The sequence below is a fragment of the Symsagittifera roscoffensis genome, chromosome 1 (genome assembly GCF_963678635.1).
Source record: "Symsagittifera roscoffensis chromosome 1, txSymRosc1.1, whole genome shotgun sequence".
In the NCBI taxonomy this organism is placed as follows: domain Eukaryota; kingdom Metazoa; phylum Xenacoelomorpha; order Acoela; family Convolutidae; genus Symsagittifera; species Symsagittifera roscoffensis.
Genome location: NC_087062.1, coordinates 99,619,530 through 99,637,778, shown reverse-complemented (window position 1 = coordinate 99,637,778; position 18,249 = coordinate 99,619,530). Strand labels below are relative to the sequence as shown.

Below are 18,249 nucleotides of genomic sequence, written 5' to 3'. Positions count from 1 at the left end.
CAAAAAAATGATCAGAGGTGAAATATCTTTTCAAATTTAAGCTCAAGACAACAATACCTTTTGAATGATATAAAAAAAAGTTTCGTCAAAAATGGCTAGTTAAAAAGTCCTAATTTGAAAAAAAAACACCTCGAGCACAAATATTCCGCTACTTTCGTTACAAAACTCGGAACAACAAGAATAACCTGTTGGTGTACCAATAGCACTGAATTTTCCAAGAACAATAATATAAGTGAATCAATTGAAAATATATTCAAGCAAAAAAAACTTTCCATTTTTTACAATTCTTTTCGTAATCGGTGGGAGAATTAAAATTGATTAGAGCTAACACTACATGAAAATGCAGTAAATTTAGATAGTAAGCTCATTGTTCTTTTCATTATTTGCCGACTGTATCCTTTTTTAGACTTGAAAATTAGTCTGAAAACGGAAAGGTTCAAACCATTTTTTGTCGACGTTGAGACTGGATGTTTTGAAAACAGAAGCGAAGCTACACTTCACAAATACAAGCATAAAACGCATAAGAGATCTCCTAGATTTGGTCGTCCACAGAAATTGAACCGCTACCAGAATTAAACACTAGAAATGAACTCAATTGTCTTTGCATTTCGCTATTGTCGTAAGGTGTCAGTTTTTCCAGATCATCAAAACGCTCACTTGATCTTTTCACCTACAGACTTTTCACTGCTTGACCAATTTTGGCTGCAAAATTAGTATCAGGTGAAAATTCAGGACACAAAAAAGCCCTTGAGAGTACTCAAGGTTGTTTCTTTTACGTCCTGAAAGGGGCTGCTGAATGCTTAGTATCACACTTTGTGACTAATTCTTCATATCAAAATTTTTGACTACGGAACAGCTAGATAGAAAGATATTATATTGAAGCTTCTCTAAAAAAATGATTAAAATCATAGATTTTTTGAAAGTGAAAAGTATGAAAATAGGTAACTTGTAGTTTATGAGAAAAAGATATTTGAGTAAGTTGTAAGAAATTTGGAACCTGATCTAAACTACATTTTATGATTGGATAAATTAGATATTTTACCAATGTAAAGTATTTAATATTAACCAATCATGATCCATCTAACTAACAACCCACTTATTTGTAAGTGCTGAAGTTACTTGTAATTTCAGCACCAGAGAGATTTGAATTTAACTTAGAAATTAGTTGGACTCTCCCGAGCACTTCAGCAGCCGCAATAAACCAGTATACCCTAGATCTATTGAGCCTAGCAGAGACTAGTTAAACAACCTGAGACTAGATAGTATAAGAGTAAGATTAGGATCGGTATTAGACTAAGAAGTTGCACGAATCTATCCGGCCGAAAATAAGATAGCGTGACGAGCAGACGGTGTACCCTATCCGAAATTACTCTAGATAGTATAAGTTACTCTAGATAGTAACTCTAGATACTATGAGTTAACCAACTCGGTCCTAACTCAAATTATGAGCAAAAGATATTTGAGTAGGTTGTCAGAGCACTCTATGTAATTATTGGGAGTGCATTTTGCCGGTCTGCAATTTCTGAATGTAAGAATGGAGTCTTGGAAACTCCTCTCTGAGTTTGTTGTCGTCGTATACGTTGTAGTAAAGCTTTCCGGCTATGAGGAGGGGCAGCCAGCCTGAGGGGGGCAAGGGGCCCTGCTGTACAATCACCGGAACCACTGTCTTCTTACGCGTGTAGCTGTATTCCGCCTCGGACCTAATTCAAATCCAAAAATAAACGAGGATAGTCGGTTGCTGCATAAACAGCACCAAATGTTCTGAACTGCTGACCCCATTAACTTGAGAAAACAACAAAACAAAAAATCAAAAAAAAAAGGTTTTTCAATTTTTTTTTGTGGAAAACTGCCTGTTATTTTATTTAGAAAAGGCAATTGAATTGGGAAAAAATGCACGATTAAGAAGTAATTGTTGGCTAATAGAACGTTTAGATTATAGTAGAGTTAAATTGGGTGGTCAGCCTCTAATCAAATTCCTCTGTCAAGTTTCTGTTTGATCTAGTCTGAAAAACAAAAAATCTAGATACTTTTTCTCGTCATCGAGACTACCTTTTTTTCTTGGAATCTGAAAAATATGATACCACACTTGAGTCTCTACGAAGTTTTTTGGGGCTATCAAAACTGAAAAAAAAACATAGCTTTTATGTCCTGCGAGTGGTCGGAACAAGAAAAGGAAAATATTGTTGATGCACTGATTTTGAAAAGTTACCTGACCAAACTGGTATTCTGTATAGTACCAAAACCAGTATTAACAAGGATATCCGGTAGCTGTGCAAGTAGCACAAAATGTTCGCACCATATTCCTAAAAACTACAAAAGAGGTTTTGTTTCAAGTTAGTGTAGTTTTTTGTGCGTGGTTCGATGAAAGAATTTGAACGAAACTCTAGAATTTAGTTCTACTGGATATTCATACTAAAATAGGCATATCGGACATAGTTTTCATCGAAAAATGATTTATAAGAAACAAAAAAATGAACACTTTTTTCAAATTTTGATCAGAAACTTTTTTGTCTTTTTGAAGTTTTTTCATTCCTATGGAGATGGATTTTTAAACGTTTTTTTTGCCCGAAATTAGAATGAAAAAATCAAAAACTTCAAACCGATTTTTCTGAACACTGAGTAAATGTTTTGAAAATTTGAAAGTCGTCCGAATCACGGCTGAAAAGGCAGTAATGTGACCTATTCCGATAATTATTTGTGGTACCCGATTTTGCGCGGAAAAAAAATCTAAAACACAACCGAAGACAAAAGTTTCTCCCGATTTCAATGGTCGGAACAAAAACATAATATGTAACCACTTCAAACTTAATCAGGTACGATTTATTTAAACCAGGGGCGGATATAGGGTTTTCTCGATGGGGGGAGGGAGGATTTTCAAAAGAAAATTTCCAAAAGTTTTTTTGTCGACCTTTTCTTAGGTCGCCCCAATTTATACTCCGAGCTCTCTCAAAGCATTAAAAAAACTTTTTTGGCCAAATTTTGTGCGCCGTAGGCAAAATTTCGAAAAAGGGCCAAAAAACGTTTTTAGCACTTTTTTGGAAAATTTTGACCAAAAAGTCGCGCTTTTTCGGCGCGCGCTCTCCCTCAAAATTAGCTTATAATGGCGCCAAAGGCGCCTTTAGAAAAGTTTTATGGTCAGTCATCCAAAAATTGATGCCTCAAAAATAGTACAAATGGGGCCCTTTGGGTCAGTAGGGGTCGAATCCCTGAGGAAAGAAGACGTCTCCCCTCGCCCCCCTAAATCCTCCCCTGATTTAAACTATGTATTTCTAATCAGGACAGAAACAAATTTAATTTGAAATTATCCGCTTCTTTCCTGTGTTCGTTTGAGATATATATTTCCATGTGAAAAAGAAACAAGCACATGAATCCAAATTGCATTGCCCATTTGGTGAACTGACTGACTTTGACGCTTAATTTTTCTTTTTGATTCTCGTGAATTCGGATCATGTTCATCCGTCGCGCGGCAGTTGCGCTTCTTCAAATCTAAATATTTAGGTTGTGACCTGCAAGCCTGACTTTTGCTGTACTCATGACTGACGCAGACGATGACAGCGTAGGAGTTCTCGACCGCCTCCGCCATCCTCTGCAGAAGCGACCCCTCCATCCTCTCCACGTCCAGCCACACCGCAACACCCATCTCTCTCAGTCGGTCTCGCAACTTCAGAGCCACCGGCTGCTGCGCCCAACAGTAGCTGTAAACAACGCATCACGAATAGAACAATAATTATCATTAACATAGCCAACAGACAGTTAAAAAAGAGTCAATGAACGCAAGCAAACAGAAAAAAAATTAGTTTTGAATTTTTTTAGTTTTGATAGTTTTTTAAAGAAAAAATGACTCAATGCTCTTTGAATTTCTAAAACAAATTGAGATTGACATTTTAAAAAATAAAATTAACCCAATTTGAGGAAATTGTATCAATAGGTAAAAATTTTGTTCCAGTATCAAAGGTATTATAGAGAACAACACATATAGCAATTTACTTTTTTAAATATCCATTCATTGAGTTTTATTAATATCATTGCAATATGGCGATCATTTACGAGTAAGTATTCTTCCATCCAAGCGGAATAAAAACTCAGAAATCTTAGGGCACATACTCCAATTATGCATATTGAATTGTCTTTGAAAACACTCACTTGTCATTCAAGGCTTGTCAGTCAATATATATTTAGTTTCAGGGGGTAAACACCACCCCAAAATAATGCCTTTTTCAGAAAAAAGCCAAAAAGTGAGGCATAAGTTGCCTGCAAACCACAAAAATGCGGTTTTCGTTCTATCTGGAAAAACTGGGAAATTAAGGGTGATCTAGCAAGGAAGCCGAGAAAATGCTTTGATCAATCTAGTTCCTCCGCTAAAAACAAAGTCAACTTTATAACCATTAATCAATGTAAATTGATTTAAAGGTCATTTATTTATCGACCACCCCAGAAAGGAACTATCGCTTAAGGGTTTTTTGTCACGAAAGTGACATCGAATTTGGTATTACATTGAAGCAGTTTCAATCGTGATTCGGATTTCAAAAGATAGTTTGAACACAGGTGAAGCTGTGCTTCGCAAACACTTGCGAGAACACGACAAAAAACACCTCTTCAAAGAGCAATAAGAAAAAGTCGAAATAAGCCTCAATTTAGTTTTAAAAATCGGATTTAGTAAAAAAAAAGGGAAGGTTAGACTAATAAACTAACGTTCGCAATCTTGCTAGTGTAAAAAGGTCTCTATTCTCAATTATAACTGGTTGGAATACTTCTGTTTTTTTAGGCTAATTTACCACCAAGTCATGGACACGAAGAGTCACTCTCAGCCTACTCTAACAGCCGTTTAAACGTGTTTAAGCTTTAATTACCTACTTTTGCAGCCCATTTCGAAAACACATCTGCTTACTCATCCAGAAGTAACAAAAAAAAACACTTTTAAAAAACTCGAAAAATATGTTTTGCTTTTGCTATTTATAAGTGTGGTCGGAACATTCTGTGGTCATTGAGCAGCAACCGGGTGCATTTGTTGAAGATAAATCTCCCGACCTTATCATGACATGTTGACTGCTGTCTTTGTCGTCATTCGCCTGACTTTGCGCCTGATTTTGGCCTTGAACTTGAGTGGACCTCTGCTGCAGATTGCGTCTTCTTCTGCTTCCGATGACCTTGAAAGCGACGCCTATGAATGCGTGCAGCAGAAGAGAGACCAGGCAGAAAAAGAACCACTTGTGGATATCGGTAGCAAATGTGGATTGAGCTGAAATTTATTTAGCTGAATAACAAGTAACGAATGATTCCGTTAAGCTGCTATCAATTATATCACACGCTTAAGTGGTACGGTAAAAAGTGGCATCATATGCATTTTCGTATTTACTCAAGTAATAATCAGCGGGGAGCGAGGAAAAGTAAAATTAAGGCTGTCAAAATTTTCAATTCACAGATACAAAAACCAACCTTCTTGCTCCCCCTGGTTCTGATAGTCAGCCAAATTTTGCTTCGGATTCTTTAATCCAAGAGCATCGACAAGAGCTTCCTTGACTAAACCTGGGAGCTTGTGTCCAATTTTTGGTTTTACGACCGCGTCAGAGAATTTGGCAGTAGTTATCTTCTCTAAAACTGTGTGATAATTGTATATTGTACTTTACACTTTTTTAATATAATTTTTAACTGAAAAAGTAAGAAGATGTATTTACATTTTTCACGCTCCCTATAACTAGATCAGGCAATTACAGTGATCAATGCGAATCTTTGAGAGTAAAGAAGCTCTTTACTTTCTTAAAAACGTGTCCTATTGATGTTATTAATTTTTATGTTGCACACCTGTACCTTTATTGTCCCTTTTGATTTTTTGCTGCTGCTGTGGTGGTGTCGAAATTAATGACACTCTCTCGTTGTACGTGACATTTTTTTCAGATGATGTAAAACTGCTGGCAGAGAAGAGCAAGAAGAGCACAACTGACATGACCAAAACTGAGATTGACCCAAAATAGATCAACAACCAGTTGGATTTCTTTCTTCTTTTTCCACCCCCACCACCTGTCAAAACCAGCGTTCAAAGCAAGGAAAATAAACATGGAAAAGTTTTCAAAATCTGTCATAGTTGCTTTTGATTTGAGTGACGCAGATGATCTTATTTTAGATTTGAAGTCAGTTTTAAAATTGATTGTTCGAAAATTACAATTTTGACAAATTACTTTGGTGATTCAACTTAATTTCAAACTGAAGTAATAATCAAAGCCCGAATAATCAAAACCATAAACAAAAAAAATCCTAATGATCACAATAGTAGTAGATGTTGAGGCTAAAGTGGGGTGTTAGTTTTCATGGTTTGTGTGATGGTAAGATAATGGTAAGAAAAACAAAATTTTTTTGGTATTTGTGTAGAAATGTCTATTTTTTCGCAAAAATCTTGGCGCGCGTTATCTAATTGGGAACAATTAATTGTTAATTACGTGTAGATTGTGTAATGAAGGACTTTTAATTGGTTTTTTGGAACATGGTAAGTCAATGGTAAAAAGTTTTATCGAAAAAATTGAAAAATTTTCAAAAAACTTCAAAACACAATAAAAGTAGCTATAATTCCACCTAATTTATTGGATAATCCACTTTCTACTGGAAGCAAAGCTGAAACCTACTGAAACTTCGAAAAAAGTCAAATTTCTGAGAAAAAATTGCAAAAATTTCAAGTATTTGGAAAAAATTGCAAAAACTTCAAGTATTTGGAAAAAATTGCAAAGTTTTTCGACAAAAATTGCAAAAATCTCATAGTTTTAGTTAAAATATTGCTGCTTTTGATCTAGTTTTAAAAACATTTTTACGTATAGATTTTAAATTTGAGCTCAGACTGTATTTTAATTGGCATCAAGTTGAGACAATGATACAAAATTTTGAATGAAAAATGAATTTTTCCACAATTTTTTTCTCAAAATATTGAAATACGATAAAGTTTACCTCAATTTGAGCTAAAAAGCGGGTTATATGATGCTCTAAACACTAAAAAGAAAGCTCATAGTAGCAGAATTATTATTGAAACTTTCGGAAAACAGTGAAATTAATCGTAATTTTCGAGAAGGTAAAGTAAAAATTAATCAAGTTTACCCAAAATTTTCCCTTTTGAACCTTTTATTTTGCTAATTAACTGTTTTTTTGTCCAGTTCAGGGAGAATTTTATAGGAATCTCAATTCAAAAATGAACATTAAGAGCAGTATTCCATGAAATTTCTAGATCAAACTCCATGATTCAACTCCTCCTCATTCTTTTCTCAATGAATTACACAAATTTGTACAACAATTACAACTTGTGAGAAATTTTCCATTTTGATAATTAAAAAGTTCAGATCAATTTTCTTAAACATTTATTCGACATTGCCTCAATTTTTGAGAAATATGAGAAATTTTCCATGTTAATAATTAAAAATTTCAGATCATTGATTAGTTAATTGATCAGTTAAGAAAATGATTAGTTAACTGCTAAAATTGACTAAAAATGGTATAAATTTTTCTTAAACGTTTATTCGATATTGCCTCAATTTCAACAAACTCTTCTTCATAGCTGATGATTATCTCTCTGTTGCTACTGCAACATAATTTTCATAATTTTCCGTAGAATTTTTCTCTGTTTTAAGGTTATTCTTGGTTTCTGTTTAATACATGTTTTCGCTATTGAACACACTTTACAAAAAATTTAGGCAGAACTGGAGAATTTAGGAGAAAAATAGTATCAATTGAACGAACAATTTGCTGGCAGAGATGAAATTAGAACTGATACCGTTTAATTATTAAGATAAAAATTATAAATGTCTTCCCCGAGGTTCCCTTGTTCAGTTGCTACCGTAAACTAATTAAGCAAAAATACATAACTACCAATTTTCTTGCAAAATAGTTATTAAATCGCTTTTTATTCTTAATTTATGACGGAAGTTTTCTCAAGAATATCCAAATGAGAAAGAATTGGTGCTATTTAAAGCATTCGAATATGTATGTAAAAAATGAGAATATCAAGGTGTATTTTTAGGATTTAAGATCAAATTAAGAGCAGCTCTTTTAGTTATTATCTGGAAACCTCCGGAAATACGCGCAAGAGAACCTAGTTCCTAACATCTACAATACCTTAAATCTTCTAAAAGAGCGCGTCTCAAAAAAATGATTAAGCAAAGGAAATCAAGTTGTAAACTGGATCAATTGTATAGTTTTCCGATTTTTTTCAAGCAAGAACTCTATAGTCAAAATAAGGAAATGTAGATCTTGAAGGCAAGTTTTTGATTTATGCTTCATGTATCATCTTCCAAAAGAAGTCGGATTGGGTTTTTTTTTAAATTATCATCAAAACATCTGATTTTTTTTTTGGATAAAGTACCTAATATATCAAATGATAACAAGCTTTTCTAATGAATTACGCATAAAAACAAATCTTTGAGAATTGTTATGTCGGATTTTTTCTCGAGATATACTTTATAAGCTAAATTTTAGTAAAAATATCACAAAATTCCTAATGAATTAAATTGAGTTTCTATCTCATTTTAGCATTTTCTCAGTTTCTTCTTCATCTACTATCATACAAATTAATCCAATTTGAACAAATTTTTACATATTGAGTTTCAGATGGAAAATGTATCGTTTCAACGAACATTCAACAATCCGAAGCAGAAATAATATCATAAATCCTTTGCTAAAAGTCTTTAAATGATTTTCTCAACCTCATAACTGTATAATACTATTTTTTAATCTGAATTTCTTTTTTAGAGTAAATTTTTATTTGAAAATAATATATATCATTATCTTGAAATTTTCAAAGTTTTGCAAAAACATTTATTTTTTCATTTTTTCCACGTCATTTATCAATTTTTTTTCTGAAATCATCAAAAAAAACAATATAAAACCAGAATTCTTAATAAGTCAAACCCCGTTGTCTGCTTAAAAAAGCTCTACTCTATGAACACTTTTACAAGCACTAAACAAGGGAAACTTTGAAATAATAACTACACAAAACCTTTCAAATAGTCGATGTCTTACAAATATCCAAGTTTTACAATTTTTAAGCAAATACTTAACTACTCATTGGCATATGTTATGCACTTTTACTACAAATATATCGCAACAAAGTCTCCGCAAGCTTGCAACCAATGGTGTTTTTACTGTTGATTAAAGATTTTCGGATCGAGTCTTAGGGAAAGTTTCACGACGATTTGAACTCGATTTTTGCTGTCTTCATCATCAATCCAAACCTTTGAATAAAAAATAAATGACAGTTCAGGTATTGTGCTGAAAACACTGTATAATTTCTGATTAAATTTATCACAGTTGTTTAGACTTTTCAGATCCAATAAAAACTAATATTCAGAGTAATTTCTATGTTTTTATTAAAAATGATTAACTTTTACTTTCTCTTGAAGTGAGTTTGGAGACTGCTGAGCGCATAATTTAACATTATGCTGACAATGCTTTTTCTTGAAATGATTAGTGAGTTCCTCACTGCTATAAGTAGTAAAAGTTACAGTTAGAACACTTCAAAACACCACAGGTTCTAAGATGTCTTCATGCGTGTAAGCGAGTGTATTCTCTGCCACATTCAAGACATGCAACTCTTTCGTTTCTATTCAGTGACGGCATCTCAATAAGTAAAAAAATTAAATGGAAGGTTTAAAATGTACCAAATTTTTTGATCAGATGAGTTGAAAAGCCTCAAAGAGTGAATAAAAGTGAATCAAAAAAGCAAAGTTATTAACCAATTGTTTTTAACGTGAAAGAAAATCAGAATGGATGTGCTATTTAGCCTAGCTGAAACAAAAATCATCCAATCTAACCATGGAGTTTTCAAAAGTTTTGCTATTAACTAATCAGAATCGAGCATTAATTATAAGGAAATTTTTATCTTTTCTGATATCAACCAATCAAAATCGAGCTTCAATAGTCATGGAATTTTCAACACATTTAATGCCAACTAATCAGATTTGAGCTTCAATAGACATGGAGTTTTCAAGAAAATTAATGTCAACCAATCAGAATTGAGCTCTTAAATTTTTCAACAATTTTGATATAGTTTGTAGATAATGAGGATACCTTCACAGGCAGTATTTGTAGTAATAACCAATCAGAATGAAGTGTTCACATATTTTAAAAAACTTTGTAGATCAGAACCAAACTATGTTCATGAAACTTTCTAATCAATCAATTTTATTGAATTTTTCCAACATAACTAAGATATGAAATTTGATACTTTAGTGAGATAAATGAGATAAATGAGAATTCTTGTCTGGTTTATATTGTTTTTTCGATAAACAATTCAAATTTCAAAATTTCGATCAAAATTTTTTCGATTTGTTCTATTTCTAACCAGTGAACAAAAAAATTACCAAAATATACCTTTTTATCACTTTCTTATTGTATCAAATTCAAAGCAGTAATCGAAATGATGTTCTTTATCTCCAATTTTTGTTTCATAGGCTCTTCCATTGTTTTGTTTTTGACTGATAGACCACTGAATCTGGCTTAAATCTTCTAGATAGAAACTCATTTGATAATTGGGAAACTGGAAAACTCATTTGAGAATTGATAATTGAGAAACTCATTTGAGAAACTGGAAAATCATTTGATAATTGGTTGGCGTTTTATGTTAATTTCGATTAAAATGTATGTTTTGTCTGACTTTTCCTCAGATATTATAGCTCTAAATATACCTCCAGTTAGAAAAAAAGTTTTGAACCAGTAATATTACAATTACCAAATATGCAAAACATCACAAAGCATTACTGAGGTTCAAAATTATCATAAAGTTTCTAAAAACTTGGGACAGTTCTATGAATTCAATCAAAGTATAAATGACAGAGGCAACTTGTTTCTCATTGCGTCATTCTCTTTTGTAGTGAAGAGTCGAATCTGAAAGTAGGGAGGCTTGTTCACACTGTACTTCTTGATTGTGACAGACACCCTCCTCATGTTGTATGTTGCTATTTCATATACTCTATTACAGATGTCGAGCATCTGATACATTGTTAATTCTTTGCCAGATTTTGCTTCATAAATAGGCACGAGTCCAAGGTTTTCAGCATCGTGAAAAACAGTATACAGTATTCCGGATTGCCGATATTGCTTCTCCTTCTTTTTCACTTAGGTAGACTTGTTGAGATTTTTCAAATTGTCCCAAATCATTTATTTTTAATAGTTGAAAGCAGGGTTCCAAGAATAATTTCCCTTTGTAGGATCTTTGGAACCTAACTAATCTCCCAATTCTTTTTTGATTTTTGAAAATTCAAAGTAATTGGGACTATCAAATTTTCTTGAGTACTTTTTTGAAGAGCAAACTGATCAGATGAGGAGAAATGGGAGAAATGATTTTGAGATTAAATGAAAATGGAAGTAAGCAGTATGAGTCATATGGAAGTAGTACCAAATAGGGAAGGTTTTGTATGAAGTTTCCCTATATTGAAAACGCGTAGGCGTTACTACTACTACTTAAATCCACCAGTTTCTGCAAAAATCATTCTTCTCAATGACAGCTGCTATGTGTCAAGCTCTTCCAAGTTTTTATTCAGATTATAATAATAAATCCTCATTTTCTGTTCAAAAAAATCTAGTCAAGGTTAATTAAATTTCAATTTAAATGCTTTTCAACGAACAAATTTATGTTACTTTTTTTCAGGATTTTTATGCGAATGAAAAAATGCAAAACTTAATTGTAAAAAATTTTTTTAATCATTGCCAAAAAGTTTCAACATTTTTGTTTTCGAGTGCTATTCCCTATCTTAATACATTGTTTGTCTCATTTTCTTGATCAACATACGTGCAAAAAACAGATTTCTTCATGATCAAAAACAAAAGCAAGAAATCATTTACTTTAATTGTTAACAGTGCAAGAAAAAGTTGTACAATAGCTTTTTAAAAAACAAAAACATTTAAGGAAAGTTTTATTAATTTGCAAGTTTTTCTGTGACTTTTTAAAAAGTATGCAAAAAATGTTAAAAAAAACACTGCAAGTTGGAAAAGCATGTAATGATGTTTTCATCATGTATGCAAAATTGTGATGTTTTTTAATCAAATCTGTAAAAAGCGATCTCAAAAATTTTAGAAGAGGAAATTGTTTGAATTTTTTTTACCATCTTGCAAAAATTTTGTGTTTTGCGAAGTGCAAAATTTATATGATTCTTGCAAAAATTTGTATTACAAATTTTTCCATAATCTCTTACCATATCTCTTTGTTCCTATCTCTTGAAAATAAAAAAAACTAGATGCAAAAAATTAAATTACGAAACACAAAACAACAACCAAATTATTTACAAATCAAAGAGCTGTCAAGCAGCTGAGTTCTCAAAATTTTGCAAGTTCTCAATGGAGTGCAAAACTGATCTTGGCTCCATCGCTGTTGGTTGCCTTGGTGGTTCGCTGACTGGAGTTCTTGGTTCAGAGAGCCCCTCATCCTCTTCGATAATAATTGGGTTCTCCGCAGATCCCTCTTCCTCCCAAGGAAAGAAGAAATCGTCGACTGGTTGTGCCACGTATCTAGAGTCAGGAATCTTGGTGTAGTTCATTCCCACATGCTCAGACACTTCCTCCATCATTTGCATTGTTCCATGTTGGTTCTCTGTGATGGGAAATTGCGTCATATGATGTTCGTTGAAATCTCTTCGCATCACATCTACCATGAGCCAGACTTGAATTGGGATGTCCATTTGTGCTAGAAAAACTCCAGACCCTTTTCTCGCACTTGGATTCGTACTAGATCAGGCCAAAATTCTACCAAAAACATAAGGTTGCTGTTTTGCACTGAGAAGACCATTTTGAGCAATAAATTGAGTAACAGATACAGAGTAAAAAGATCGATTAATTTACAGTTGAGAGGGAACTAGTTGACGGTAGTTAAGTTGAAGTTAAAGTATCTAGAGCTGAGAGAGGAGGTAGTTGATGACAGTAAAGTTGAAAGTAAATTGATTTTCAATTCCGAGAATAGAGTACCTTCAACTCGAATATGTGGGTATAAAGAATCAGAACTGATTTTACTTATTTGGATTGTATTCGTGTCCAATCAGATTTCAGCTTCCTTTTCTGGAATTCTTGTACAAAAAATCGTGTCCAAATGGAATTAAAGTTCAATTTTGGGTACTTTTTACCCATTGTCGTTTCCAACCCCAAAATTTTTTTTGTGATTGGGAACGACAATGTGTAAAAAGTACCCAAAATGGAACTTTATTTCCAATTGGACACAATTTTTATACAAGAATTCCTGAAAAGGAAGCTAAAATCTGATTGGACACGACAAAAATCCAAATAAGGAAAATCAATTCTGATTAGTCATACCCACACATTCGAGTTGAAAGTACTCTTTCTCGAAATTGAAAATCATTTGTTTTTCAACTTTACTGTCATCAACTACCTCCTCTCTCAGCTCTAAATACTTTAACTTCAACTTAACTACCGTCAACTACTTCCCTGTCACTTGTAAATTAATCGATCTTTTTACTCTGTATCTGTTACTCAATTTATTGCTCAAAATGGTCTTCTCAGTGCAAAACAGCAACCTTATGTTCTCGGTAGAATTTTCGCCTGATCTAGTACAAATCCAAGTGCGAGAAACATTGTCTGGAGTTTTCTAGCACGAATGGAGATCCCAATCCAAGCCTGGCACATGGTGGAGGTGATGCAAACAGATTTCAACGAACATCATATGACGCAATTTCCCATCACAGAGAACCAACATGGAACAATGCAAATGATGGAGGAAGTGTCTGAGCATGTGGGAATGAACTACACCGAGATTCCTGACTCTAGATACGTGGCACAACCAGTCGACGATTTCTTCTTTCCTTGGGAGGAAGAGGGATCTGTGGAGAACCCAATTTTTATCGAAGAGGATGAGGGGCTCTCTGAACCAAGAACTCCAGTCAGCGAACCACCAAGACAACCAACAGCGATGGAGGCAAGATCAGTTTTGAACTTAATTGAAAATTTCAAAATTTTGAGAACTCAGCTGCTTGACAGCTCTTTGATTTGTAAATAATTTGGTTATTGTCTTGTGTTTCGTAATTTAATTTTTTTTGCATCTATTGTTTTTGTTTTCAAGAGATAGGAACAAAGAGATAAGGTAAAAGATTATGGAAAAATTTGTAATAGACATTTTTGCAAGAATTATATAAATTTTGCACTTCGCAAAACACAAAATTTTTGCAAGATGGTAAAAAAATAAGAGCAATTTCCGCTTTTAAAATTTTTTGAGATCATTTTTTACAGATTTGATAAAAAACTATCATAATTTTTGCATACATGATGAAAACATCATTACATGTTTTTCCAACTTGCAAAGTTTTTCTTGACTTTTCTTGCATACTTTTTAAAAAATCAAAGAAAAACTTGCAAATCATTAAATTTTTCATTAAATGTTTTTGTTTTTTAATTTCTTGCACTGTTAACAATTAAAGTAAATCAATTTCTTGTATTTATTTTTGATCATAAAGAAATCTATTTTTGCATGTATCTTGATCAAGAAAATCAGAAAAACAATGAATCAAGATTGGGAATAGCACTCGAAAACAAAAATGTTGAAACTTTTTGGTAATAATTTAACAAGTTTTTTACAATAAAATTTTGCATTTTTGCATTTGCATAAGAAAAAATAAGTTTGGTTTTTGCATGTTTTGTAAGAAATCGAGGAAAAACTTGCATGTGCAAAATTTTTTCTCAAGAATTTCAGCATACTTGTTAAAAAATCATTGCAATTTTTGCATCCTGAAAGAAAGTAACATGAATTTGTTCGTTGAAAAGCATTTAAGATGAAATATGATTATTTTGACAAAATTTTTATGAAGAAATATTCAAAAACTAATAGAAAAATTGACACGACCATTCTTTATAGAACCATAACCATCATTAAAACAATCAATTATTTTGAACAAGTCAGATTCATATTTTGAGTTTTCAAAATCTTTCTAAAAAAGCTGAGCCCAGAGTTTGCGTAGATGCAAGTTTTTGATTAGAACTTAGATAATATTTTTTGAACTTTTTCCGAACGAGTCGTTTCTTTGATACGCTTGGTGTTTTTTATAGCTTCTTTCTATCGTAAATTATGCTGAACAATGCAAATAAGCTGATTGAATACTTCCCTATTTGGTTTGACAATACTTGAATAGAATCCGTATTTGTACAAAGTGTAAAGACAATCAATTTCTTGATAAATATATTGATATTTGTCTAATCTCTGAAGAATCTGGCTAAGAATTATTCCTATTAAAATTAAATGAAACTTCCAACTTTCCAAGGAACAAAAAGAATCGTGAGTAGACACGCCATAATCTTGGGTTACTATGTTTTTTTTTCATAAAATTCGTTGGAAACAGAAAATAAGGATTTATTATTATAACCTGAATAAAAACTGGGACTGGGAAGAGCTTGACACATAGCAGCTGTCACTGAGAAGAATGATTTTTGCAGAAACTGGTGGATTTATGTTGTAGTAGTAGTATTGCCTACGCGATTTCAATATAGGGAAACTTCATACAAAATCTTCCTTATTTGGTACTACTTCCATATGACTCATACTGCTTAGTTCCATTTTCATTTAATCTCAAAATCATTTCTCCCATTTCTCCTCATCTGATCAGTTTGCTCTTCAAAAATGTACTCAAGAAAAGTTGATAGTCCCAACTGCATTGAATTTTCAAAAAATCAAAAAAGAATTGGGAGATTTGTTTGGTTCCAAAGATCCTACAAAGGGAAATTATACTTGGAACCACGCTTTCAACTATTGAAAATAAATGATTGTGGACAATTTGAAAAGTCTCAACAAGTCTATCTAAGTGAAAAAGAAGGAGAAGCAATATCGACAATCCGGAATACTGTATACTGTTTTTCACGATGCTGAAAACCTTGGACTCGTACCTATATATGAAGCAAAATCTGGCAAAGAATCAACTATGTATCAGAAGCTTGACATCTGTAATAGAGTATATGAAAAAGCAACAAACAACATGAGGAGGGTGTGTCTCACAATCAAGAAGTACAGTGTGAACAAGCCTCCCTACATTCAGATTCGACTCTTCACTGCAAAAGAGAATGAAGCAATGAAACAAGTTGCCTATGTCATTTATACTTTGATTGAATTAAAAGAACTGTCCCAAATTTTGGGAAACTTCATGTTTGTTGATAATTGTGAACCTCAGTACTGCTTTGTGATGTTTTGCATGTTTGGTATCTGAAATATTATGGGTTCAAAACTATTATTTCTCACTGAAGTCTATTTTTAGAGCTATAATATCTTAGGAAAAATCAGACAAAACATACAATTAAATCAAAATTAACATAAAACGCTTACCAATTATCAAATGTTTTTCCAGTATTTAATTAAGAAATTACAAATAAACTTATTTAACTACTGCTTTCATCAAAAAAAGGGTAAATTTTGTCTTATTTCAACAAAATTACAAACAAGAATGTATATTTAGTTGAAAACATTATCATAATTTTTTCGATTTTCTGATTTTCATTGGTTTTTTTTCAATTAATTTACCTAATTTGAGGTTTTGATTGGCTACATAACTTTTGATCGAAATTTCAAAGTTTCAATTTAATATCGAAAAAACAATATAAACCAGAAAAGAAATCTCATTTATCTCACCACGGTATCAAATTTCATATATTAGTTATGTTGGAAAAATTCAATAAAAATAATTGATTAGGAAGTTTCATGAAAATAGTTTGGTTCTGATCTACAAAGTTTTTTAAAATCTGTGAATGCCAATGAGTAGTTAAGTATTTGCTTAAAAATTGTAAAACTTGGATATTTTGTAAAACATCGACTATTTGAAAGGTTTTGTGTAGTTACTATTTCAAAGTTTTCCTTGTTTAGTGCTTGTAAAAGTGTTCATAGTGTAGAGCGTTTTTAAGCAGACAACGGGGATCGACTTATTAAGAATTATCGTTTTCTATTGTTTTTTTTTTGTTGATTTCAGAAAAAAAATTGATAAATGACGTGGAAATGATGAAAAAATAAATGTTTTTGCTAAACTTTGAAAATTTCAAGATAAAGATATACATCATTCTCAACTGAAAATTTACTCTGAAAAAAATCAGATTACAAAATAGCATTATACAGTTATGAGGTTGCGAAACTCATTTAAAGACTTTTAGCATAGGATTTATGGTATTAAGTCTGCTTCGGATTGTTGAATGTTCGTTGAAACGATACATTTTTTCATCTAAAACTCAAATTCCAAGTAAAAATTTGTTCACATTGGATTAATTTGGTAGATATTAGATGAAGAAGAAACTGAGAAAATGCTAAAATGAGATAGAAACTCAAATTAATTCATTAGGAGTTTTGTGATATTTTTACTAAAATTTAGCTTATAAAGTATATCTTGAGGAAAAATTCGACATAAAAATTCTCAAAGATTTATTTTATTCGTAATTCATTAGAAAAGCTTGTTACATTTGATATATTAGGTACTTTATCTAAAAAAAATCAGTGGTTTTGATGATAATTTTTTTTTAAAAACCCAATCCGACCTCTTTTAAAAGATGATACATTTGATTGAATTCGTGTCCAATCAGATTTCAGCTTCCTTTTATGGAATTCTTGTATAAAAAAATCATGTCCAAATGGAAACAAAGTTCCATTTTGGGTACTTTTTACACATTGTCGTTTCCAACCGCAAAAGTTTTTGTGATTGGGAACGACAATGTGTAAAAAGTACACAAAATGGAACTTTATTTCCAATTGGACACGATTTTTATACAGGAATTCCTGAAAAGGAAGCTGAAATCTGATTGGACACGACAAAAATCCAAATAAGGAAAATCAATTCTGATTAGTTATACCAATACATTCGGGTTGAAAGTACTCATGTCTCGAAATTGAAAATCACTTGTTTTCAACTTTACTGTCATCAACTACCTCCTCTCTCAGCTCTAAACACTTTAACTTCAACTTAACTACCGTCAACTACTTCCCTTTCAACTGTTAATGAATCGATCTTTTTACTCTGTATCTTTTACTCAACTTATTGCACAAAATGATCTTCTCAGTGCAAAACAGCAACCTTATGTTTTTGGTAGAATTTTGGCCTGATCTAGTACGAATCCAAGTGCGAGAAAAGTGTCTGGAGTTTTTCTAGCACAAATGGACATCCCAATCCAAGTCTGGCACATGGTAGATGTGATGCGAGGAGATTTCAACGAACATCAGATGACGCAAAATCCCATCACAGAGAAGCAACTTGGAACAATGCAAATGATGGAGGAAGTGTCTGAGCATGTGGGAGTGAACTACACCAAGATTCCTGA

At 32.4% G+C, this 18,249-nt stretch overlaps 2 protein-coding genes across 3 annotated transcripts in view; one reads left to right on the top strand and one right to left on the bottom strand.

The window, feature by feature from the left end:
• Nucleotides 1-18,249, top strand: part of LOC134853382 (uncharacterized) — a 540,493-nt gene that overhangs the window by 310,434 nt on the left and 211,810 nt on the right. The gene's annotated exons all lie outside the window — the stretch shown is intronic.
• The window catches only part of LOC134848412 (uncharacterized), a 58,149-nt gene continuing 41,345 nt past the window's right edge, over nt 1,446-18,249 (bottom strand). The window contains exons 5-9 of one of the 2 annotated variants that reach the window (XM_063866211.1): nt 5,809-6,018; nt 5,437-5,592; nt 5,029-5,239; nt 3,507-3,695; nt 1,446-1,700 (exon numbers count right to left, since the gene is read on the bottom strand). In XM_063866211.1, coding sequence (XP_063722281.1) covers nt 1,490-1,700; nt 3,507-3,695; nt 5,029-5,239; nt 5,437-5,592; nt 5,809-6,018 — 977 coding nt within the window. In that variant the 3' untranslated portion in view covers nt 1,446-1,489. The remainder of the gene's footprint in view (nt 1,701-3,506; nt 3,696-5,028; nt 5,240-5,436; nt 5,593-5,808; nt 6,019-18,249) is intronic. The other variant, XM_063866522.1, reaches the window with a different exon arrangement.